The 25,798-nt window shown below is 45.5% G+C and overlaps 1 protein-coding gene across 1 annotated transcript in view; it reads right to left on the bottom strand.

Annotated features, from left to right (window-relative positions):
• Positions 1-17,763: 17,763 nt before the first annotated feature.
• The window catches only part of NPAS3 (neuronal PAS domain protein 3), a 963,361-nt gene continuing 955,326 nt past the window's right edge, over positions 17,764-25,798 (bottom strand). Inside the window, exons 10-12 of the mRNA XM_052659608.1 lie at positions 24,802-24,949; positions 21,154-21,278; positions 17,764-19,148 (exon numbers count right to left, since the gene is read on the bottom strand). Of these exons, the coding sequence (XP_052515568.1) occupies positions 17,764-19,148; positions 21,154-21,278; positions 24,802-24,949 (1,658 nt within the window). The remainder of the gene's footprint in view (positions 19,149-21,153; positions 21,279-24,801; positions 24,950-25,798) is intronic.

The following is a 25,798-nucleotide window of genomic DNA, read 5'->3' as shown; positions in this document are numbered from 1 at the left end:
TGAGTATGAATATTTTAATCCTTAGACATTTGTTGAGAATTTCTAAGGACTTCCCTAGTGGCTCAGATGGTAAAGTGTCTGCCTACAATGTGGGATACCTGGGTTCAATCCCTGGGTTGGGAAGATACTCTGGAGAAGGAAATGGCAACCCACTCCAGTACTCTTACTTGGAAAACCCCATGGATGGAGAAGCCTGGTAGGTTATGGTCCATGGGGTTACAAAGAGTCGGACACGACTAAGCGACTTCACTTCACTTCACTTCTTCTAAGGTACTGTATGTGGTTGATTTTATAAATATTCTATATGAACTTGTAAAATTTAGTATTTCAATGAATGCAGTGTTCTGTATGTACATATTGTTGCTGCTGCTTTTGCTAAATCGCTTCAGTCATGTCCGATTCTCTGTGACCCCAGAGACAGCAGCCCACCAGGCTCCCCCGTCCCTGGGATTCTCCAGGCAAGAACGTACATATGAGGTCAAGTTTATTCATCATGTTCAAATCACTTATATACTTGCTTACTTTTTCTTCCTGCCTCTTTTCTCAATTTCTAAGAGACATATGTTTAAATCTTATAACATGATAATAGATACGAGTGTGTGGTTTTGAAATTTTTGGCTCTGTAAATGTTTAGATTGTGTTATGAGGGGAAAAAATGTAAAAAATTAAAGTTTCTGGTAAATCAAACATTTTATCACTATCACAGAGCTGTCTTTTAACTGTCAGACAAGAAAAGAGGGAAAGCTAGAGCCCATTTTAGAAGAAGGGTGGAGAACAAGCCTGTACATTGTCCCAAGGTGATGGTAATCATGTTGGAATGCCTGCCCCTTCAATGCTCTGAGGCTTAACAAGTGGCTTCGGAGAGGCTATGACTCACAGGCTTTGTGATCTTGCATGGAGGGGTGCTGGGTAAGCATCACTATAGAGGATGATAGAATGCTAGCCAGACCCTAGGAATCCCAGTCACCCTAAACTCTAAGGTACCAGTCTTTAAATGTCCTAGGGTAGGTTACTTTTTAAATCAGAAGTGAATACCATAGCTGTTTGGAGTTTTACGTGTTAGAGCTCTTGAATCCAAATTAAAGAATAAATATGCAAAAAAAGAAAAGCCCTCTTTATTTTCAGTAATTTTCTTTGGTTGTTCTAAAATTTCAATGCTTTTTATGAAGTATTTAAAAGAAAAAATAGGTACTGTTGCTTTTAGAAACATTTTTCTCCTTCAAATTCTCTCCCATAGCAAGAAAAGAAAGTTCATAGCTTTCTCATTAAAGACAAATTAAGCTTTGGAATCAGGGAGATCTGAGTTGTATCGGTTCTACCACTTAGTGGTTATGAGACTCTGAACAAGTCACTTAACTTCTCTGAATCTCAGCTGCTTAATCTGTAAGATGGATAAAACAATTGCACCTACCAATATTGGGTTAATGAGAGAATGGCTATAAAGTGCTTCCCATAGTACCTGCTGCTGCTGTTGCTGCTATTTCACTTCAGTTGTGTCTGACTCTGTGCGACCCCATGGACAGAAGCCCACCAGGCTCCCCCATCCCTGGGATTCTCCAGGCAAGAACACTGGAGTGGGTTGCCATTGCCTTCTCCAATAGTGCCTGGCATATGGTAAATTTTATCTGTGCTTATCTTCTTGTGATGACCTGATGTTTTCTTTGTAGAATTTCCAGTTCCTCTTAGTAGGCAACATTCAAAAGATCCAGCTTGAAGTGTGCCATGTCTCCAGATAACTGGTGGCTGCTTAGTAGCATCATTTTGTGTTCTCATTGTTAGTCTAGCTAGCTTCCCCTAAGAAGGTTTCCTGACTCCATCCATGCCAGACATCATCAGTGTGCCCATAACCTTTCTCACTATAATTTGGTAGCAAAGTTACTTTGGGGAACTTCCTGATACATTCTCTGAGTTGTTCACTCTAGATTCCTCTTAACCTTTTCTTTAAACTGTGAAAAAATGCTTGTTATTTACAAACAATTCAGATGATGCCTCTGAGATGAGTGGTTTCACAGGAGACCCCACGTGGCAACGAATGGAATACAGAACTTCCGTGTATTATCTGTGATGCCAGAATCGGATCTGGTTTCGATTGTGAAGTACTTTACGTTTTTTGCAGGATTCTTTTTCTCTTTGAATATGTGGAGTTATCTCATTGACAGTAATCCTCATTTGTCAGCTCTTTGCTAAAGAGGTAAAGGACCTCATTGCATCCCTCCTACAGTGTCAAAGTTTCTAGCTTTCCTCATACTTAATTTCTCGTACTTTCCCATTCTTGCGCTAGAATATGTAAGGAACAGTGTGGGTCAAAAGACGGACTTTAGGGAACTTGCTTTAGTGATGAATAGCCAGTAGCCAGTTAATCTAATATAATAGCTACACCAGTTAAGAATTAAGTAGCAAAAGAAGCTCCTGCAACCCAATAATATGGCTTAAACAAGATAGTTTATCAATTTCATATAAAAGGTGTCCAGGAGTAGGTAGTCTGTGACTGGCATGACATCCTGAGCAAGCTAAACTCTGTTCCCTTACCCAAGTCCATAACTCCAGTTTAAGGTCTCTTCGTGATGCAGTATGGCTGCTGGATCTTCAGTTGTTATGTCTGAGTTACAGGCCAGAACAAGGGGAAAAGACAAAATCAGAAGGGTGCTTTTCCAGCATATCAGCTTTCTTTGATGCTGAGCACCCATCCTGTGCTCAGATCTCATTGGCTAGAACTTTTTCATATGACTATGTTTCGCTGCAAGGGAAGATGGGAAATATAATATTTTATTCTAAGCAACACTGTGCCTAGCTGAAATTTTGGACTCTGTTACCAAGGTGAAAAAGGAGAATGGATATTGGGTAGTCAAACCAACAGTCTGTTACAATGCCGTTTGCCTAGAGTGGCTTAACTGGCACCGATGACTCCATATGATTCAATCCTAGCCTCTCCAGGTTTGGGAACACACTCATATTTCTCTGTGGAATAGAGCCTTGATTGTACACTTCATTACTTATCTTTTCTGGGAAGAGGTTTCTTTTAAAAAAATATAGACTATAGTGCGAGAGCCACTGGAGAAGGCAGTGGCACCCCACTCCAGTACTCTTGCCTGGAAAATCCCATGGACGGAGGAGCCTGGTAGGCTGCAGTCCATGGGGTCACTAAGAGTCGGACTCGACTGAGCGACTTCACTTTCACTTTTCACTTTCATGCATTAGAGAAGGCAATGGCAACCCACTCCAGGGTTCTTGCCTGGAGAATCCCAGGGACAGAGGAGCCTGGTAGGCTGCAGTCCATGGGGTCACTAAGAGTCGGACTCGACTGAGCGACTTCACTTTCACTTTTCACTTTCATGCATTAGAGAAGGCAATGGCAACCCACTCCAGTGTTCTTGCCTGGAGAATCCCAGGGACGGGGGAGCCTGGTGGGCTGCCGTCTATGGGGTCACACAGACGCGGACACGACGGAAGCGACTTAGCGGCAGCAGCAAGAGCTGTTATAAATTACCAGAGAGGTCACTCCAAGCAAAGTCAATTTCTCTGGGGAAAAAAATGTCAGAGTGCAGTAAGTTTTTGGCACATGCACAGCACCCCCTTTAGTGCAAGCGGAGTGTCTTCTATGGCGCAGTGTTTGTTTGTTCCAGAGCCTAGGCTGTCGGTAAAGCCACCTTGGAAGCAGGTGACATGGCAGATTCCGCAACGGTAAGGCTTTTCCTCAAGTCTGCTTGTTCAGCACCCATTCGATATGAGTGGTGAAGGGATTATATTTTTTCAAAGAAAGGTCATGCCAGTCAGTGTCAAATACAAGCCTGTTCCTTAGGAATGAGGCCTTTTCTTTTTCATTTCCTTCACTGCCAAATTCTGGAAAGTGTAGTGGCCACTGTTCACACAACCACTTTCCACTTCAGTCCTGATCTAACGCTTCTGCAACATTTTAGTGATGTCGCTTCCTCTGGCCTTTTTGAGAGCCTTTCTTTCACTGATTGTTGTGACTCACTTCTCTTTGCCTCTTATTTTTCTCATTTGTTTCATAAGCTCATGCTTTAGCCCTCCTTTCTTGGCCCTTTTCTCATTTCCTACCCATGCTCCTGTGCGATGGCCCCTGGACCTGCAGCTCCTCCTGCTGTCTAAGTGCTGATGTTTCTGATCCTGTATCTTTATTTTTTAAAAAAACTATTTATTCATGTGACTGGGCCTGGTCTTAGTTGTGACATGCAGGATGTTTGTTGTGGCACGTGAGCTCTTAGTTACAGCATGGGGGATCTAGTTCCCTTCAGTTCAGTTCAGTCGCTCAGTTGTCTGACTCTTTGCGACCCCATGAACCGCAGCACGCCAGGCCTCCCTGTCCATCATCACCTCCCCGAGTTCACTCAGACTCACGTCCATCGAGTCCGTGATGCCATCCAGCCATCTCATCCTCGGTCGTCCCCTTCTCCTCCTGCCCCCAGTCCCTCCCAGCATCAGTCTTTTCCAACGAGTCACCTCTTCGCTAGTTCCCTTACCTGGGCTCAAACCTGGGCCCCTTGCCTTGGGAATGTGAAGTCTTAGTCACTGGACCAACAGAGGAGTTCCTCTGGCCCTATGTCTTTAAAACAGACGTTTCTCCAGAGATCTAGAGCTATTTTCCCAACGGTTCACCAGACATTTCTACCAGGAGTCCCCACTAGAACTTAAACCTTATCACATCTCAAATGGAATTCCTCCACTCCTCCTACTCAGTCATTCTCTTGAACCTTTCTTTTCTACCGTATTCTCTGCCTATTGTGGTAACCACCAGTCTCAGAGCCAGCAACCTGGCGGGCCATCCTTTATTCCTTTCTTTCCGTAATCTGTCTCCATATGTAACCAATCACCAAGTCCTCTTCCTTGAGTTTCTCAAGCCACCCCTTCCCTTGCAGCCTCACCACTGTCTTCACTCAGGACCTCATCCTTTACCATCTGGGATATTACTGACTGCCTCTATTTCACCCAGGCTGTCCTTCAAATGGTTAGCACAGTGACCTTTCCAATTAAAAAAAACCCTATTATGTTACTTCTCTGAATAAAATCCTCTGAACTTTCCATTGCCCGTGAGATATCACTCAAACTCCTCGATACAGTCTTAAGGATGGTCCCTCACAGGGCTCCTTTGCATGAACGAGAAGAAGCTATCCCTTTGTTGGCCAAGAAAGGCAAAAAGAGTGCCTGGTGAGTGGAGTGTGCCTTTATGTGAGGACAAGGTCCATTTCTGACTTCCTAGGTGGTGCAGTGGTAAAGAATCCACCTGCCAACGCAGGAGATACAAGAGATGTGGGTTTGATCCCTAGGTCTGGAAGATCCCCTGAAGAAGAGAATGGCACCTCGGTCCATCATTTTTGCCTGGAGAATTCTATGGACAGAGGAGCCTGGCGGGCTACAGTCAATAGCATTGCAACACCTCCCCCGTCGCCACACCCACCCCTACAAGGTCCCTTTCCATTGGGAGTGTGCAGCCCTGCACGAGGGCACAGGGCTTGGCTAGCAAAGCTGGGGTTAAACTCATTCCATGCCCTTGTTGGCTGACTTCTCGCTGCTTCTGCACACGTGGTGTGGGGGTGTGGCCAGATTCTGGCCTATCAGGATCTTTGCAGACTCTCTCCTGCCTCCTTGTTGGGCCAGTACCTTCCAGGAATCACTCTTCCTATAGCACCCATGATTAGCTCCTGCGCGTCTTTCAAGACTTACTTTAAGTGTCACCACCTCCTGAGACACTTCTCCGGCCTCACAGCCTGAATTCATCATCACTCAGTGCACCCCTGACACCGGTCTGTATGTCTGTCCTGTCCTGTGGTCAGGCCGTTGTAATGATTAACTTTTACATTTGTCTCCTTCCCTACTTTGTGAACAACCTAAGGGCAGAGGGTAATGCTTTATTCATCTTTATATTCCCTGCCTGGCTTGTGTAAATTCTCACTGAATTAACTGTAGGGCAACTGCCAGCAATCAAATGAAACAACAGATTCTATCTAGGTTTAGATACAACTGTAGGGCTTATATTTATTATTGAAAAATTAAGACAATAATTGTGCTATTTAGTGATGCAAAACCTTTATAAAATGCTCCAGAAAGGAATTGTCATTTCTTACTTATGAGCAAAGGCGTGAATAGGAGAGGGCAAATGCTGACAGTAGGCAAGGAAAGCACTGGTCTTTCAAAAAGCATATTAAGGGTCTTAAGGCAAGATTTAAGAGGTGGCCAGATGCAGGAGACAGCTGTGATGTGAACAGGGCCCGTGAGCTAAGAAGAAACTTGAATTAAGCCTAAGAGCAGAGAGGGGAGCTTCTGTTTAAAATCCATTCTTGCAATTGACTGGATGTTTGACCCTGGGGCAAGTCATTAACCTCTGTGTCTTAGTTTCCACATCTGTAAAGTGGAGATAATAGTGCTTTCTTACTTCAAAGAATTATAGATTAATCAATGTCTGAAAAATGTCTCTAACTTGGGAACCTCTGTGTAAATATTCCAGTGTAGGAGAGTCAGGTGTAAATACTGGAGAAATAAATTTGAGCTTTCTTTTAATTTATTCACAATGTTAAAAAATGAAAAATAATCACTAGTGTCTTCATCCTAAAAATACTATTAAAGAACTAGCAGTTAGATTTATATATTGGGGAAAATGTCCTTTTAATGTTCATGAGTCTTTTTTTCAGCCCCGTGTATGTCCAGAGCAGAGGTGTGTGCTGAGGTGTGTGAATCCCAGGTGTGTGGGGACCAAGGCCACTTGGCTGACTCAACAGGAACTACGAAAACCACTCGTGCCCAGAGGACTCTGCCAGTATAGAGAGCTGTCAGCTTCCTTGGCAGGGTTATGAACTTAGGGCTTCTGCGAGCTGTCTGGTTTTTCCCCTCCTTGCCAAATGCCCTGCACCCGTCTCCAGGGAGAGCATGCGTGGGGCTTACCCAAGTCTCAGGGTCCCAGAGTTTCCATCAGAGGCTGATGTGCGATGTTTGGATCGTGTAGTTGTGATCCCCACATGAAAATGTTAATAATTTACAGTTAGTTCTTTCCCCACCTTTCACAAAAGGGAAGATTTCCCCCAAGGACCTTTGATTTATTGGCTGGCTTGGAGGGCTTCCTTACGCCAAGTGGGGTACCTGGGGGTGGGGAGGAGGGGGAGAGGAGGAGGCCCCCGAGGGAAGTCAAACTGAGCCTCAGGAGAAACAGTGGAAGGACCGGTCATCTGTGCAGGAGGGAGGGACCAAGCACCGGCCTAGGGAGCAAGGAGAGCTAGTGAGTCTGTGGTTGGGACCAGGGAGGAGGAGGGAGACAGACTTGCTCGGGAGACAAGGGGAGGCTGGGCGAGAATGGGGCTTCAAAGCGCATATTTATCAGCTTTCTGGGCCATGGACTGGCAGCATCTTGTCTTGCCGTCCCACTGCCCCTTCTTTTAATGAGTCTGTATATTAAATAAGATCGGCCTTAAGGCAGGGTGACCTGTAACAGGCCAGGTACGTTCGTTCAGGAACTGGAAGGTTGTGATGAGAGCCGTAGAGAGGGCAGACCAGGTTTTCAAGGAAATAAAATAGGAACCCGAAAGCTGTAGCTGCCCCATGGGTCGCCTGGTGCCAGGGGCTGGTGGGGCAGAGTGGCAGCAGCTTCGGGCACCAGCCCTGCCTTTCCCTAGACCCACTTTGATGCCAAGGAGAGGAGAATCTGATCTAAGTGCAGGCCATACGTCCCCAAGGGCTGCCCTCAGAGTGAGGCGTGACTGGGGCACTCACTGGACTGTCTCGGGTGCATGGGTTGGGGTCTCCTTTCGAGGGGTCCTCCCCTTCCGTCGTTCTGGATTGCATAGCATTGTCTGTGTGGCCTGCCAGTTAGAAGCAGAGGCCAATAAGCATCACTGTACTATGGATTTAACCCTATTGTACAAGCTCTTCTCTGAAGATGGTACACTCTGCTATTTTTCTTCTGAATTGTGAGATGTACCTCTTATCGCAGGAGAGTAGGCCTATGACCTTAAGTGATGTTAAATTACTCAGTCAGGCAGTTTGACTGTGGGTGCTTTATGAAAAGCACAAACGGTTACTGTGTTTGGAATTTTTAATCTTCTGCAATAGTCTTAGGGAAAGTGGTTTAGGCCGGAACATTCTGCGCACTTCTATTTCCTGACTCAAATGGAGACTTGAGCAAGGGATTTACACCTGTTCTGAGTTCCATCCCTACTGCCACTCATCTATTCTAACTGAAGAAGGGAGCTATAGAACAGGGCCCAAGCTTGATGCGTACATATCATCATTATTTTAAAAAGGGGCACATTATTGCATGGCTGTTACTTCTTTGGCTTTCAGAGACTTTTTTCCCCCTTTTTCTGTATTAGTATTGCCTGAAATGGAATAAACCTTCCATCTGGTTTTTATCTTCCAAATAAGATCTTTTCAAAGGAGCTTCTTTGGGGGAGCCTGGAATAATTAATTCTCTCCCCCTCCATCTTTCTCAATGCATTTAATTTGAACTTTCTTAATGAAAACTCATCTCTCATAAACGCTGGGTTGGCCCATTTTGCATGTGCCTGCTCTGTCCTGCTTTGAATGATGTGTAAATAAGAGGCAATCTGGTGATGAGTTTTGCTTGTGTGGTGCGGAAGGGTGGAGAGGGAGGAGGGTTTGATGAATAGAGGCAACCAGAAAATGTACTTGATAATAACATGGCCATGATTGATGTTGTAATTCCTGAAAAATTATCATTGTGATATAATTATTTGTTTATGAACTGTGCCCTGAGACTCCCAAGTTTGTGATTATTCATGGCACAGATAAAACTCTAAAGTCAATAATTCATCAAGGGTATAATGGTTTTGTTTGGGGGGAGGTAGGGGGTTCACGGGAATATTGCATCCTGTTTCTGACACTTCCGCTATAAATCTAAGAACTCCTTCAGTACAAGGAAGAGCCACCTCCTTACCCTCTGCTCCTTTTTTTCCCCCCCTTAAAGTGGCTTTAGAGATTTGCATATATTATTTTTAAAACAAATTAATTTTATCCCAGGAAATTTTCAACAGAGGAACATTATCTGGGTCACTCCTATTGGTGTATCTCGTGGCTGTCAGTAGAGAAATGAACAGAACGAAAACAACTGTGCTTTGTCCCCAGGAAAGTACAAGACAATCTTACACTAATCACTTTGATTTTGGTCCATGAAAGGAGGTCTAAAAGGAGGTCTACCCATTTTCAGAAAGTTGATGAGTTTGGCCTCATGATTTATATTCAACTTTCAAGTGGATGATTTTACACGTACATATCAGTGATCTTGGCATCTTGCCCCAGTTGTGCTCCTGTGAAATGGCTGGCACGGTAGTTTCTTTAATTCTTTCCATTTCCTTCTCTTGGTTGTTTTTTCCCTGCCTCAGTTTATTCACAAGAGAATAACCCACTGGGGATTTGTTACGGATGCATTATGTGCTTCTATCCCAGGGTTCAGATCCCCTGGAGAAAGGAATAGCTACCCACTCTAGAATTCTTGCTTGGAGAATCCCATGGACAGAGGAGCCTGGCAGGCTACAGTTCATGGGGTGGCAAAAGAGTTGGACATGAATGACTAACGCTTTCACTTTCAGAGTTCACAAAGGTTGGGGCCAGGTCGCTCCTCTCTAGTGGGGCTGGGTGAAGATGTCTTGCAGAGTACATAGGGTATAATGAAAATAAGCAATGTTTTCACAGGGACAGAGCCTTGCTCACCTTCCATGCCTCAGGAATGAGGGAACTTCTTTCCTTAAACTGCTTTTCCCCTAAGAACATGCTAGCATTACATGAGAGCTATATACATATTGGAGGTGGAGACCTACCTTATCAAAGCTTTGTGAAAAGACCAAGGTGTTCTGGTTGACTAGAGGCTCAAGATGAAATAACAATTTGGTTTGGCTGCTAAGAAGTGACTTTAGGTTCAGTCTGTTTTCATTAAAAGCTCAGAGTCCTGAGCAGGAGCTGTGATAGGACTTGTAGCCCAGGCAGGCACCAAACAACATCTGGAGCCCTGTGATTGACCCAGGGTGCCATGTTTTAAAAGGGGCTGTTATGGGTTGAATAGCGTCCTCCAAAGACTTGATGTCTAACCCCTTGCACCTCAGCATGTGGCCTTAAGGCCATTTCCTTCTCAGGGTAGGGTCATTGCAGGTGCAATTAATGAAGATGAGGTCCTGTGGGTGTAGGGTGGGCTCTAATCCAATATGACTGGTGTCCTTATTGGGAAAGGAGAGATGCACCTGGTGGAGAGAACTCCATATGAAGATGCAGTGACAGGGAGACGATGGCCCAGTGATGGGGAGGCAGAGATCAGAGTGGTGTGTCATGGAATGCCCAGGAGGGCTTGTCCCCAGCAGAAAGTAGGAGAGAAGCAAGGAGCAGATTCTCCATCAGAGCCCTTCAGAAGGAATCAAGCTGCGTGACACCTTGAATTCAGACTTCAGGTCTTCAGAATTGGGAGAGAATAGATTACTGGTGTTTGGAGCCAGCACCCAGTTGGTGGCCGTAAGCTGGCCCTAGGAAACCAGTATGGGGCCCCTGACAGATCCTGGTGCACCCAGATGAGGGTGACTAGGATGGCAGAGGGATCCCCCACAGTGCCACTGGAGGAGCCATGAAAAGAACCAGTGACAGTTACCCTAGAGATTTACTGAAACTCTGACATCCATCTTCATCTATTTGGAAAGCACTCAGATGGTAGAGGGTTGAGATTTAGTCTGTGTAACTCCAGAGGGAAGGTTTCAGTTCAACACCTTCCAAGTATGTTAATCCATAAGGCCGGAAGGACCCTCACCACTAGAATTAGGGAGGTGTGATTTCTACACGAGCGAGTTTGTCTCGGTTGCTAAGAGTCTCTGGATGGACTGAGTTTAGATAGCTCACTGCTCATCTGTGAGGGTACTCTATTAAGGGATACCTTCTGGTGAATCTAAGATCCGCTGGTCTAGCTGTCCACGGGCTGTGATGTCAGAGTTTACTAAGTCAGTTATTAACGGCATGGGCTCTTTCCTCTTCCTCCTTTCTTTCTTTGTGGTACCTGACTTACTCTTGAATACAGATTAAATAGTATTGTGGATGCACACACACATCCTCCAACCAGCATTTCTTGATGGCCAACCCTGGGCCAGCCATATGGACTACCCAAGAAGGCAGGGATGAATGAACTCACTGCCTTATCCGTTTCGCCATTCCTTTCTTGGTGGAAACTCAAAGCCATCCTGCCAAACCACATGGACATTTCTCACAGAATCTCTGTCTCTTGACAAGTCATGTTTCATCTTTATTTTTCAATGTGTCTTCATCCATCAGTGTTCAGTAGATCTTCACCGAGCCAAGACTATTCATAAATCATTGAGCTAGGGTGTGGAGGATACATGAAAATGAACAAGCCATGATTTGTGTCTGTGGTGAATCTACCAGGTCAGCCCCATTCTTTACAATGGTTTCCTAGGAGATACAGAAAAGCGGAAGCATCTAAGGGTGTTAACTTACCTTCGCATCCCAGAATTGTTTCTTAAGCCTGCTAGTTGTCATCATTCTTTGGGAATCATGCTCATGAACAAGATTTGCTTTTTTTCATGATATGAAACATTAGCAAAGCTATTCTTCCTTCTCTCCCAAGTCCTTCACTCTTTCTAATTTTTGAACCTGGATAACAATATTCTTGGCTTAAACAGACTCTCTTCTGGGCTTGAAAATATACATGATCTCTTACTTTCAATGCAATGCATAGGCCAGTGTGGTTTCAAATTGTTTTAAATATGGTTAACATAAATATGTTTGTCTCAGTTCAGTTCAGTCACTCAGTCGTGTCCGGCTCTTTGCGACCCCATGAATTGCAGCACGTCAGGCCTCCCTGTCCATCACCAACTCCCGGAGTTCACTCAGACTCACGTCCATCGAGTCAGTGATGCCATCCAGCCATCTCATCTCTGTTGTCCCCTTCTCCTCCTGCCCCCAATCCCTCCCAGCTTCAGAGTCTTTTCCAATGAGTCAACTCTTCGCATGAGGTGGCCAAAGTACTGCAGTTTCAGCTTTAGCATCATTTCTTCCAAAGAAATCCCAGGGTTGATCTTCAGAATGGATTGGTTGGATCTCCTTGCAGTCCAAGGGACTCTCAAGAGTCTTCTCCAACACCACAGTTCAGACACATCAACTCTTTGGTGCTCAGCTTTCTTCACAGTCCACCTCTCACATCCATACATGACCACAGGAAAAACCATAGCCTTGACTAGATGGACCTTTGTTGGCAAAGTAATGTCTCTGCTTTTGAATATGCTATCTAGGTTGGTCATAACTTTCCTTCCAAGTAGTAAGCATCTTTTAATTTCATGGCTGCAGTCACCGTCTGCAGTGATTTTGGAGCTCCCAAAAATAAAGTCTGACACTGTTTCCACTGTTTCCCCATCTATTTCCCATGAAGTGATGGGACCAGATGCCATGATCTTCGTTTTCTGAATGTTGAGCTTTAAGCCAACCTTTTCACTCTCCACTTTCACTTTCATCAAGAGGCTTTTCAGTTCCTCTTCACTTTCTGCCATAAGGGTGGTGTCATCTGCATATCTGAGGTTATTGATATTTCTCCCAGCAAGCTTGATTCCAGCTTGTGCTTCTTTTAGCCCAGCGTTTCTCATGATGTACTCTGCATATAAGTTAAATAAGCAGGAGTACGCAAAGATGGGTAAGAGTTATAGTCCAAAAGGACTAACTAGTTTTTTTTTTTTTTTTAATTTATTTGACTACACTGAGTCTTAGTTGCCACATTCAGGATCTTTATTTGTGGCCTGGGGACTATTAGTTTTGGCCCCTGGAATCTAGTTCCCTGAGCAGGGGATTGAACCTGGGCCCCTTGCATTGGGAGTATGCAGTCTTGGCCACTGGACCACCAAAGAAGTCCCCTAAGACCAGTTTCTTTATGTTCAACTGAATGCATGTCTTCCCTCTTGTCCTGCTTGCTACTTTATGTTGTTCTTGTTCCTCATTGTCAAGTAAATAAGTAGCGGTATCAGTTGGGAAGAAGAGATACAGAGAGCTGGCCTTAGATCCCTGCTCTGTCCATTACTTGCACACTGAAGCCTTGACAAAGTGGCTTGCTGCCAGCCCAGTGAGGGAAGCGTTCCTGGGGGAGCTTCTGGGGAGCTCAGAGCTCCCATTCGGCTGGCAGCCGCTTGGCTGGGGAAGTGGCAGTGCTGCCTCATTGTCAGGGGTCTGTGCCCAGAGCTCACTTCCTCTTTTTTTGGCTAAGAAATGTTCTTTATTTCATTGTGACAGACTTTTAGCATGGGTGGGTATAAATAAAGGACAGGAAACTTGATACTAAGGATGCTTGAGCTTGTAAGAATCCAGGATTTCTACCATTTCTATTGCAGAAGCTCCAAATATTGTGAGGGTTTCAATTCACCCATCACTAGTCTGACTTCCCCTTTTCAACTCCCAACTGCTGCTAGCTCCAGATCTCAGGGCTGAAGGAGTGTTCAGAATTAAAGGGTTATAGCCAACCAGCTTCATCACTGGGCCAAAAGAGAGTCAGCCTTCTGCCTTGGTAAACCCTTCCCATGCAAAGCTCTGGAAGCCACAACTCACAGCTAAGCGCCAGCTCCGTCCACATCTTGAGAGAGAGTGCCTTGGGTAAGCTGGCTTCAACACTCACTGTCTGTTCAGGATTGTGTTTCCAGCTGCATCCATTTGTTTGCTTCTCAATCTTGCTCTACTAAATTCTGACTCTCAAGAGCAAAAGGGAAAGATATATTTTGGCAAAGTAGTTGAGAGAACCCAGTTCTGTATTCTCAGTCACTGTCTTCCTATTTCTAAGTACTTATTTCCAGGGATCCAGAAAGGGCCTACTGAAGAGATCTAGAGACCCACAGCCATAACCACATTACCATATCCACCAGTCTGACGCAATTCTCCATTAACCAAAAATGCCCTTGAATTGGCAAATGTCACTGGAGACTCAAAGTAGGACATGATATTTATAATAGTCGGGAGATTTTGGACAAAGTATTTACCTTTTCTTTCTGCTCAACCCATCCATGTCTTCATTTTCTGGAGTGCACAGACTTAACAGGTGACCCACTTGCATCCTTAATTTTTAGGTAACAGCTGAAGTTTTTTCCCTTTGTTTATTTTTTGGAGTTAGCCAGCTGACCTGCCTCAAAGCGGGACAGGCTGGGTGCTGACCTACCCAATAACACAGCACAATCATGACTGACTTGGCTTGTCTGGAGAAAGAAAATACATATTTAGTATAAAGAGAAGCTATAAGCAATGGAACAGTTGGTTATACATTACAGCTTGTAATAAATGAAAATACCGAGTGCAGTTTGAATGATTAATGTATGAAAACTGTCACCACTTACTCTGCATTAATCAAGAAAAAAATGCACACTTCCCATAGTGGTTAATGTTGCAGGCCTGTTGTTCAGCTTTGATAATGTGCATAGCAATGCTCATATGACAATGAGTTTGGGTAGCTGAAAATTTAGGATGGTTGCAAGTTTGGTGTAGTATTTGGATTAGCATCTTAATCTGTGCCTTGTCAGCCTCATTGGTACACAAGCTATGCATTTTGTCCAAAACTAGCAAAAATATGGATGCTTTAAAATTTTTTTCTTTTTTTTTTTAAATCAAGAATAATGACCAAGGTACCTGCTTAAACAAATACTACCAGCATTCATTAGTTAGGATGGTTACATGTAAAAGAAATGATGCCAGATAGTAACAAATCCAAGAGAAGTTTATTATGAAAATGGCACCTGCGGATGAAAAATTAAGTTACATAAAGACAACCATGTATGTGACATGTATGAGAATCTACAAAAGTATAAAAAGAACCCTGTTGTAAATGAAGTATGTACATTTCTGATTTGCAGCATTATCAATGGTCAATGAAAAAAAATGTTTCAAAATAAGCCAGGCACTCAGGAAGTTAGGTCCGGGTTAGCTTCACACAAAACAAATGTACCATAGCTGTCGCTTTGTAACGTTTTAATTTTTATATATATATATTGTAGAGTTGGTAACACTGCTAAGATTTTTACGAACAGAATATCCCTTTCCCCATTATTCAGCTACTTGGCACCAGTCTCCTCATAAAAGTTTTCATATATTTGTACAAGAAATAGTTAAAAACACAGACACAGTCTTCACAGGTAATGAAGTTTTTTTTTTTTCATTTTGTAATTTTAACACTATGGATTTAGACAGCAGCTGTGATTATCTGTTAGTTTAAATCACCAGAAATCATTCTGACACAACACAGAAACATTTATAAAAGAAAGAAAAAAAAATAACAGCTGTCTAGCTGTTCTTTGTAGCTGATAGGTGCGTTCCTTTGATTGTTCGATAGCTAGAGTAGAGCTTCCAAAATTAATCTTTAAATTTCATGATTGGCCTTCTTCACCTTCTAAAACTACTCAGATCCTTCAAGTAAGCGCTCGCTATTAAATTTTGTGGCATTAAATTTCTTTTTTTTGTTACTATTCCACAGTGGTTTGGGCCCAACTCATGGAATCAGAGGGCCAGGACGAATCCACGCAACACAGTGATATTCAAAGGACAGCCGAGTTACTCTATTAGCATTGCACACATAAACAAATATATATGACAGTTCTATAGTCCATCCCCCCCTCCCCTTTTGTTTTTAAAAAATGTTGGTTGACCTTTGAAATAATTTTCTGTCTCACTGGTAAATTGCTTTATATATTGCTCCATCAGCCAACCTGGAAAGAAACCAAAGAAAAGCACCCACTGCTTATAGGTAGAGCACAAGGGACTCTGGGAATGTTAACAACTGAGGCTGTATGGCATCAATTTATTTCATACATCTGAGCATTATTCTTCAGTGCGTTGCGTGGCACTGCAGAAGAAAGAGTCGTACCCAGAATTCCGTTGTGGGAAAAAAATGGCTCCATTAACCTTGAGCTAGTTAAGAGTCTTTTTATCTCTGAGAATGAAAAAGATTTGGGAGAAGTTGGGGTGGTGGGGAGACGAGGCAGGAAGAGGGGAGGTGAGAGAGAGGGAAAGAAAGGGGGAGAGGTCAGGAGAATATACACCAGTAAAGCAACAGCAGGAATCTTAAGTGAAACGGAAGAGTCACAGACAGTAGAAGCAGCATAGGGTGACGTCACAGAGGAAGGCCACCACACAAAAATCACTAACCCCCAAGAATCACTGATTCACTAGGACTGCAGGAATGGGACTGTACCACTCCAGACTAGAGATAGAGCACAGAGAAGACAAAGGACAAAACAACTACATTAGCTTAGTATATACTGCATATAGAAACACACATTGAAACTGCAAGGGACTGACGGCCAAGGACACGTACACAGCGCACACATTACAGTTCTCACATCTGTTATTAGATGCCTTAACAAACAGCTGCCAAAAATGGAGTGGAAGAAGGATTTATACTTGACAGTCATTTGGAGTGTTTGACACTACACTGATTTCTGGCAACGAAGACAAAATAGGATATTTTTTTCCTTTTTCTTTTTTTTCTTTTTTTTTTTTTAACTTAATGTGCAGTTTTCAGTTGCAGTTATCTGTTTGAAGCTTATTTTAAACCCATTCATTAGTTTTAAACCTTATTGGTTCCAACCTAGATATAAAAGAACCAAAGGGGAAAAAAAAAATCCATCAAATCAGTCCCCCAAAATACAAATACAACCTTCCTTTTTTTTAAGCAAGAAATGAAAAAAAAACAAACCATGTTAAATATTTTTTCCTTCTTTTACTCTGAAGTGTTATTGAAGTTGTAAAAATTAGCCTCAGTTAGACTGAGAAAAGGAAAGAAAAAAAAGCTCAACAAAAGGCAGAATGTACCTAAACTGCTCCTCAAGTCAGTTTGATTGAGTTTTCCAAAAACCCTTTTAAAAAGGGCTTTCCTGACCCATTAAATTTAATGTGAGGCTATGTTTGTTAGTCGGGAGGTAAATTTTAAGTCCTGCAGCAAACGTTAATGAGGGCTTTGTCTTAACTAACCAAGGAGACTGCAGCAATGGACTCCAGACCAGGACAGAACACACTTGTTGTTTGTTTTTTCCAAAACCCAGCCCAGGAGCTGCATTTTGTATGAAGACATTACAGATTAATAAATGATAGCACCATGGTTTTAGAAATTAAGTTAATGTTTCAGTAATTAACATTTAGTCCAACTTTTTGTTTTTAAACATTCTAGTCACAGGCCAGAAATTAAGCTTAAGAACCCAAATTATTTTTATGTGCAAGTAAGAAAATCTTAAAATCTTAACCATAAAAAGAGAATTAAATTCTGCATAAAATTCTAAAATGCTATCCCCCTATTTTCAAAGGAATCAGGAACAGAAACAAAACACCACCCCATTTCATTTGACTTAGTCAAATAGGGCACATTGTTTATGCTTGTCTCTTTCAATCTTGATCATATCAAGATCTTTACGAAGAACACCCAATGGTTGTCACTTGAGAAATCTCTTGACCACAAGACTGAGTATTCTATGGCAGAGGCTTATACACATGAAAGACATCTCAATAAAGATGCAAAAGAGAGCAAAACAACCCAACACACATCTCAGAAGAAGACAAAAGGGCAGGCAACCGGTCGTCTGACCCTCTGAAGGCCCCCAAAATAAAAAATATCTTTACAGGAAAGAATGAGTCCAGTGAAAGAAAGAAAAGGGGGTGGAACGGGGACCGTCGTGGCGAAGAGAAGATGCTGACCTGCTCGAATTCAAAGTGCTAGAATCAAAGGTCTAAACGAAAACGCCGACGATGCCTCCGGGGGCGGGCGGAGCCCCCCGCCAGGCCGCCAGGGGGCGCCGCTCAGTCCTCCTTGCGCTCCAGAGTCTGTGCCGCGTGGATGCCGTTGCTGTAGACCGGGAAGGGCAGCGTGGAGAAGAGTCCCTCCGCCGTGGTGAACACGTTGCCGGCCGGCATCTGCGTCAGGCCGGCCGCGCTCACCGCGCCGCCGAATGGTCCCGACATGTTGAGCCGGTGCACGTGGTGGTAGAGCATCTCCATGGGCGTCTTGGGGTCGAGGCCGAAGCCCGGGCTGTTAACGTCCACGAAGTTAACAGCGTGCGCGTTGGGCAGCAGGTTGCCTTGCATGGCCAGGGTCACCTCGGCGGGGGCGTAGCGGATGGTGCCCGTGGTGTAGACCCTCTGCGCTGCCGTGCTGGTGGCCGCCAGGGTCCCGGTCACCCTGTGCACCAGCGGCAGCACGACGTTGCCCGCCTGCAACCTCTGCAGAGCCTCCAGGTCCCCGGTGTACAGCAAGGAGTTGGCCGCGCCCGGACCACCCCCGCCGTTCCCGTTCCCGCTCCCGCCCCCGGGGTGCTTGTCCCGCGGGGACGCCGACAGCGGGGGCGACAGCGGGTCGGAGGCGACGGGGGCCAAGGCCGCGGGGGCCGACGTGCCGAACTGAGTCTTGCGGGCGGTGGCGGTGGCGGAGGATGAGGTGCCGTCGGCGCCGGGCGGGGTGAGGACCGAGTCCGGGATGGCCACGTGCAGCCCCCCGGCGCCCGCGCCGCCGCCCGGCGGGGACGGGAAGTGCTCGGAGCTGGGGGGCTTGGTCATGCTGTAGGGCGACTCGTTCCGGGAGATCTCCCGGTTGGGCGGGTAATTCCAGATGCTACTGTCGTTGTCAAAGTTGATGGGTTCCGAGATCTCGGTCTTGATTTTGAGCACCGAGGCACTGTTGGGGGACGACAGCAGCCGCGGGGGCTCCACCAGGCCGGCGTCCAGTCCGCCCGGGCTCGACGCGCTGGACAGGCGCCGGCGGCTGGCGCTGCCGCCCTTCTGCCGTTTCCGCCGCTTCTTGCGCTTCTGGTGCTTGCTGGAGGCCTGCGCGCCCGCCTCACCCGCGCTGTCCGAGTCCTTGGCGCTGTCCGACGACAGCGACTCGCAGTCCTGCAGCCGCAGGTCCGACTCGCTCTCCACGTAGCCGCGCTCCACCTTGATCTGCATCCGGCCCAGCGCGCCGAAGCCGCCCCCGCCGCCGTCCTCGGCTGCCTTGGGGTTCTCAAAGTCCGAATGCTCGAAGCTGTCGTCGCTGTCGCGGCTGTCCGGGTTGCTGGAGCTGTGGCCGTCGTCATTGCAGTGCATGTCGTTGTCGCACGTGTTGCCTGACTTCTTGCGGTCGGGCTCCGGGTCTTCGCTGTTCTCCGACTGATTCCCCTTCTCGTCGGACTTGGAGTTCTCGTTGTCCTCTGTGTGGGGGGAGACACAGGAGATGTCAGGTTAGGAGCACAACGCGACCTCTCACCTGCGGGGGCGGGGGAGGGGAGGGGAGGGCTGGGTGTCTTGTCCCATCCTGAGCTGCTGCTCTCTCCATCACTTTGGAAACTTAAAGCCTTGGCTTTCTCTCTCTTGAGGACCGAGGTTATGGGGGCCCAGAGCACGGGCCCCATCACCTGGAGGTTTGTTCCAAATGCAGAATCCTAGGCATCCACCCAGACCTACTGAATGGGATCCTTCATTTGAACAGGATCCCCAGGTGATTATTAGGCACCTTAACGTTTGAGAAGTTCTGCAAAAATGCGCAGGGAATCAGTGTGAATAACCTGGAATAAGGTGTCAGTGGCACAGGAAAATGATTTGCAAGGTGACCTCCCAAAGAGGTGTGCGTTTTCTACTGACAAATATTTGCTCCTCATCGAAAACCATAGTCTGTTCCTAGAGTTGTTATTCTTCAGAGCACTGAGTGTCATCTGATTCGTTTGTGTGTTTTATTTTTATTCTGTCTTTCCCCCCAGCTGGAATACAAACTCCACAGGGCAGGGGAATTTTTGTCTTTTTGGTTCACTGCTATACACTGTATAAGTAAGTGAACACCCTCACTAGGGCACCCTCACTGCCCTAGTGAACACCCTCAAATGAATGCAGAAAACTTATCAAGAGCCTCCTCACCTCCTCCTGCTTCCCTGGGGCTGTCTGGAGTAGAGGGATCTGTGTTCACAGGAGCAGGTTCCCAAAGGATGGGGCTTGTGGTGGGGGAGCCCTAGTCATCTGCCACATTTCAGGGGAGGATCGGTTTTCTTAGTAATATAACCTCAAAACATTTAGGGATGATGCTGATTTCATGGCTCTGCTACATGCTTTTGGATGGTAGCCTGGACTGGAACGCTTGGGCAAATCACGTCACTTACTCTGGCTTTCCTTTATTTAGCAGAAAAGGTTGGATTAGAAGGAATTTTTGCAGTTGTAAATTCTCTGAGTTATGTGCTCCCTGTAGAGGGGACTGGGGATTGGAGGAAAAGTAAATTTTTATGTTAACTTTTCTGTGTTCCAAAGAACTATTCAGTCTGCTTCCCAAAATAACTAGGAAAGGGAAAGCGTGGATTTATTCAGCATAGATTCAGAAAATGGCTAACAGTCCAGCACGCAGAAAGAGTCAGTTACTGATGCCATTGAGTATCCCACTTTAGGAGTTCCATTCCAGCTTGGTGAGCATGTGAATATTTGGGGCTGAAAGTCACAGTCTGTCTTGGAGCAACAAAGATAGCCCTGCTGTCTGTTCTGGTAAAGAGGGTTGAGTTCGCTATGGGGTTAGGGCAGGGCTTCTTCTGTATGGAGGGCTGACATTAAGTGATGGCTAAATCAGTCAGTCTCTGTATATTTGTGTGTATATATATATATATATATATATATACACCATAATATATCTATGTGTATTAATATATAACAACATGCATATATGTATATAGTTTTACATATTTATATACATGTATGTGTGTGTTAGTCACTCATTCCTGTCCGACTCTTTGGAATCCAGTGGACTATAGCCCACCAGGCTGCTTTGTCTAGGAATTCTCCAGGCCAGAATACTAGGGTGGGTTGCCATTCCTTTCTCTGGGGGATCTTCCCAACCCAGGGATCAAACCGAGGTCTCTCGCATTGCAGGCAGATTCTTTACCATCTGAGCCACCAGGGAAGCCAGTATACGTGTATATATGTATATAATACCACATACATAAAGGTGGGTGCTTTATATGTGTGCACATACATATATAATGTGTGCATATGTATGTAGTGGTATGTAAGTATATATACATATGTGTGTTGAGAAAGGCTCAGTAATACCTTGACATGACTGACTTCTCTATATAAAATTTGACCAGTTGCTTGATTCCGATGATGGCCCTCTGGCCATTGCCCACCCCTCATGTTTGGAAAGGCAAGCCTTAACTGCAGAACATGGAGAAGTTGTAATACCTGTAATACCTGAGGTGTCTTTAGAGTCTGACTCAGAGTCGGAGGTCTCCGAGGACTCCGAAGTTTTCTCCGGCAGGTGGGGGAGCTGTGCGATGTCCATTGGAGTGTCCTTGTACTCGGGGTTGCTGTGGGGGAGGGAAGCGTTCATCAGGAGTGCACACACCCACTGGGGATGGCTTGCTTTTGACCATCCTTTTTCCACTTCCGTGCCCCAAACTTTGGGGAGCTCAGAGAGTTGGGAAGACTAACCATGAAATCATTTCTCAGCTCATCACGGGACTTTTATAGAAGCTTGGATTGCATGGGGTACAGGTGCACTTGCTACAGCGATTGAATACCCAAATGCTACATGAAAGCCACTGAAAAGCTTTTAAATAATCAGATACCACTGGGGGCCAGAGAACTGTGCTGCTTCACATTCCACCCTGTCTCACACCTGGGGAAACAGGATGTGCAAAGTACCCTCAACTGTTCGTCCCCCTGCCTCCTGGGCTCCTAATGAGGCCATCGTTTTAGTACCCTTGTGTTGGCTTCTTGATGGAGCTCCTCAGCTGTTCAGATGGCTCTGAGGCTATGTGTGTGTGGCGGGGTGGTGGTGGGAGTAGTGGGGGGCAGAGCCCCCAGCACCTAACGCTGTGACGGATGCACAGGTGCGCCTTGGGCTGCATGGATTATGGCTACTGAACTGTCAACACACCCATTACAATCACATTTTCATCTGCTCATGTGGTGTACACCTGTGGCTTGTTAGCTGAAATCTGATTGCAGTGGGGAGAGTCCCAGTGTGAGAGAGGCCCTAGCAGAATAGATCTAACCCCATCTGCACAAAAGTGCTTAATTTTTGTTCCATTGTTAATTCAGAAGAACGCCTCTCCTGGAAAAGGGAGTGTGTTTGGTCAGTCTGAGCTAGCGATCTTCATGAAATGCCACTCCAAAGCCAGTCCAGCACCCAAGCAGGATAGGCTACCATAATCTGAAGGTTCAAGGAAATCCTCTTTCCTCCAAATGGAAAATGCCCTCTTCTGTCCTCCTGTTGATATCATGGCCGGCCAGCCAGACACCTACCGTTGATGATTACTGGCTCCCTAGCTCATTTCTAGTGAAATTCCTGTATCAAAGAGGCACTGTTTCAGTAACTGCTCTACAATCACCAATATCCCCGGGGTGGGGAGGGGGGTGGCATTAATTCTCTAAGATAAATGATCGGGCATTTAGCATTTACTCCTTAGTGTGAATTAGCGTCAGCAGCAGAGCCTTCTCTAGCTGAGCCGAAGGTGGGAAGGTGGCCTTAACCCTTACGCAGTCTCTGTGATTCTACCACGTGTTGTAAGGGCATAGGAAGAAGACTGGAGGAAATGACTGAAGTAATTTCAGAACAGGGAACTGCAAGCCTAGAGGGGGCCCAGAAGTGAGGGACTCTGGCTAGGAGAGGGAGCAGGAAAATACTGCTTGGGGAGGAGCAAAGGATAAGAAGATGGGAGGGAAAAACCAATTTTAGTAGTTGCCGTCTGGCCAAGGCCTGTCTTTGTAGACCTCCAGGTGAGGAAGTGATCCTGGTGGGTGGCTGACTTGGGGGTCCTCCCTCTTGCTGGAGCTCATCTTTTTCAGCCTCCTGTGGTCCAGCTGCCATGAAGATTTCACAAGTTACTTGTCCTCCGACGGACAGTCTTCTAGTAGTGAACCCACGGGGAGCCTTCAGGGAGTCTTCAGGCTTTTTGAGCCAGGAGGCTGGTCTTTGATACCCAAATTGCTTCCTTCCTCTCCAGATGGAACTGGGTGGAACAGGAGCAACCAGTGCTCATGTACCGTGTGATCCACATCTGGACCGAGAGTGTCGCTCCAGAGTAGCACAGACTGACCTCTTCCTAACCCTCCCCTCTCCCTCTGTTTGGGGGCAGAGTAGGAAGTCATGAGGCTGATGAGGCCGTAAGATCCACATGGGAAGAAATCTCCTTGAATCAGGTGAACAACCATGGGATGAGTTTAGCTCCTGAGGTTCCAGCTGCTGGGGGACAGCCATCTTTCAGACTTCTGTGTCCCTCTTACTAATGTCTAATGTTTTTAATATTTATTTGTTTGGCTGTACTCATTCTTAGTTGTGGCACCCAGGATCTTTAGTTGCAGCATGGACCAGGGAAGTCCCACTAACATCTAAGTTTTAAGAATAATGGATCTCCCTGTCACAACACCATTTTTGCCTAGCCAATGAACATCAATGCCGCAATACCTTGTTCTGTTTTCTCTTTGGCATGTGAGTTTTTATAACCTTCTGCAATGCCTAGAGTGACTATTCCATAAACCTCTAAGTAAAAGAATTCCCTGAAAGCAGAACCCATCTTGGGTGTATCACAGAGCATTGTTTGCATGGAAAGTAGGCTTTGGAGAAAGCCCCATTAAATACTCATACTTTTACCTTTAGAGAGACTTAATGTAGAGTAGAAGAGGTCAAAAAAAGGAAAGAGAAAGTAGATGAATGAAGACTCTTCTACGTGGTACACATTAAAGCCCTCTCTAGAACAATAGTCATTAGTGTCTGATTGATATGCTGTTGGGAGCAAGCACATTCATGCCTTCAAGTCACCAATGGAGGCGAACACACCGAAGGGTCAGCGTGCTGGTGAGCCATGGCTGTCAGCTTCTCAGTCTCAAAGGAAAATGGGATTCGGGTACTCCCTGTTGAGATTATCAGCCAAAGGGCAACAACTTCCATTCAGAAGACCTACTGGCAGTTCACCTCCTAAGGCCATGTCTGGGCCCTGCTTGGTGGCTTTAGGCCAAGAGAAACCAAAGACTGGAATGACGGTGGTGGGAGGGAGCCAGGCTGGGCAGTTGGAGAATTTCCTAGCAGGATTGGTGGAGAAGATCTCAGACAGCTTGTCCCCAGATGCAGACCACCCAGGCTCTTCGTCTTGGTTACCGTGGTGCTCGTCTGAATGCATAGACAGCAAGCATTTGAGGAAGGAGAGAGGAATGGTGTTGCACACTGGAATTCAGGAAGCTGTTGAGCTTGGCTGCATTAATGGGTATAAATTTGAGGATGCATTCAAGTAGCAATCACACTTGCCTGAGATCACACAGCAGGCAAAAGAGGACTCCTTCATTTGTATATTGAAACTGTCTTGATTCTGGTGAAGTGACTCCCTTCACTTACCTAAACTTGAGTGCTTGAGGAATCTAATTCTGTAATATGCTCGGGGCTTCAAAGGGATGGGATACAGGAGGAATATAATGAACTCTGCCATTTCTTCCCCATACCCTTTCACACCATTTTTGCAGGGGGTTGGAGTGCATGAGTATGGGAGTGTGTCGGGGAGAAGGAGATGCTTTTTGAATGTTTCCACTGGAGGCAAAATCTGTGTTCTTTATCTGGCCCAAATGATTGTGGGGAAACCAAAGCAACTTCTGCAAAGCCGCCCAAATGTTGGCTGACCAAGAACTGTTGAACAGTTCACAGGTCTGCCCTGGAAGTCCCTACTGACATAACTTTGATCCTTTCGCATTTCTATGACTCTTGTGGAAAGAAAAGCAGAACTTCCATACAGTTCCACACCAGATACTGTCAAAAGATAATACAACATCTCAGCTATTAACCATCGGGCTTTATGTTTTATAACTGAGACAGGAATGAGACAGAATTTGGAAATATACCTCAGAAGGTAGTTCACCCAGATGATGTTCTTCTCATTTGCGTTCTTGGCGTTAATAGCTATGGTGGCACTAGACTGGATCCAAATGTAGCCTCCATTCTTCTGCATCCAGCGGTAGTACTTGGTCACACACTGGCCCTTATTCAGCACTAGTGAAAAAAACAAAACAAGGCATTGCATGTTAAGACTGGGATGAAATGATCATCATCTCTGCAAAATCTGAAGCTTAGAAAGAGGAGGTCCCGCACCGAGTCGGGGTGCCCCTCTGTATGCCTAATGTAGAATGCCATTAGTAGGACAAATCACCAATTCAGTGGAGCGGCAGCTCTGGAGCTAGGGTTACTATGTTTGTAGCAAGACGTGATTCCATTTGGGGCAGTCATGGTGTGAAAGAAAGGATAACAGGACTGCAGATCTTGCTGGCTCACAGAACACTTAATGCGGTGTGGATGTTGTCAAGGGAGGGTTTGACGTCAGATGGGGCCACAGGCAAATCTGGATGTGATTTATTAATGGCTTCGAGGCAGCCCCCTCTGCGATTCTGGATATCTGAATGGTTCCGAAGATGCTTTCCCCCTGTCTTTGATCATTTCACCTCAGTGCGAGCCATCTCAACCTGTGTCCTTATACATTGGTGCCTTTTGATCCTGTTGAACAGAATTTATAGCATGAACTAAATCTCCATGGGTCAGTTGGGAGATTCTGGGGAGAATTTGCTGAACGTTGGAACAAAATACATTCCCTTACCAAGTCAGAGAGAAAGGCTGGCCTAAGGGAGGCACAGGGTTGACTTGGCTAGAGCTAAACAGAGTGACAGCTCTGCACGGACTCTGAAATATGGCCCCAAATGAAGGAACAAGTAAAAACAATCAGTAATGTGAAACGGTGCCATTAAATACCCACGGAAAGAGAGCTTTAAAATGCAGATGTTAAAAGTGATACTTTAACCAAAATCTTGCCAAGTTGAAATGGATTTGATTTGTATCTGGGTACTCCTG

Source organism: Budorcas taxicolor, chromosome 21, assembly GCF_023091745.1.
Source record: "Budorcas taxicolor isolate Tak-1 chromosome 21, Takin1.1, whole genome shotgun sequence".
NCBI classification, from domain to species: Eukaryota; Metazoa; Chordata; class Mammalia; order Artiodactyla; family Bovidae; genus Budorcas; species Budorcas taxicolor.
The sequence above is the reverse complement of the archived record's forward strand: the minus strand, read 5'-3'. Positions and strand labels throughout refer to the sequence as shown.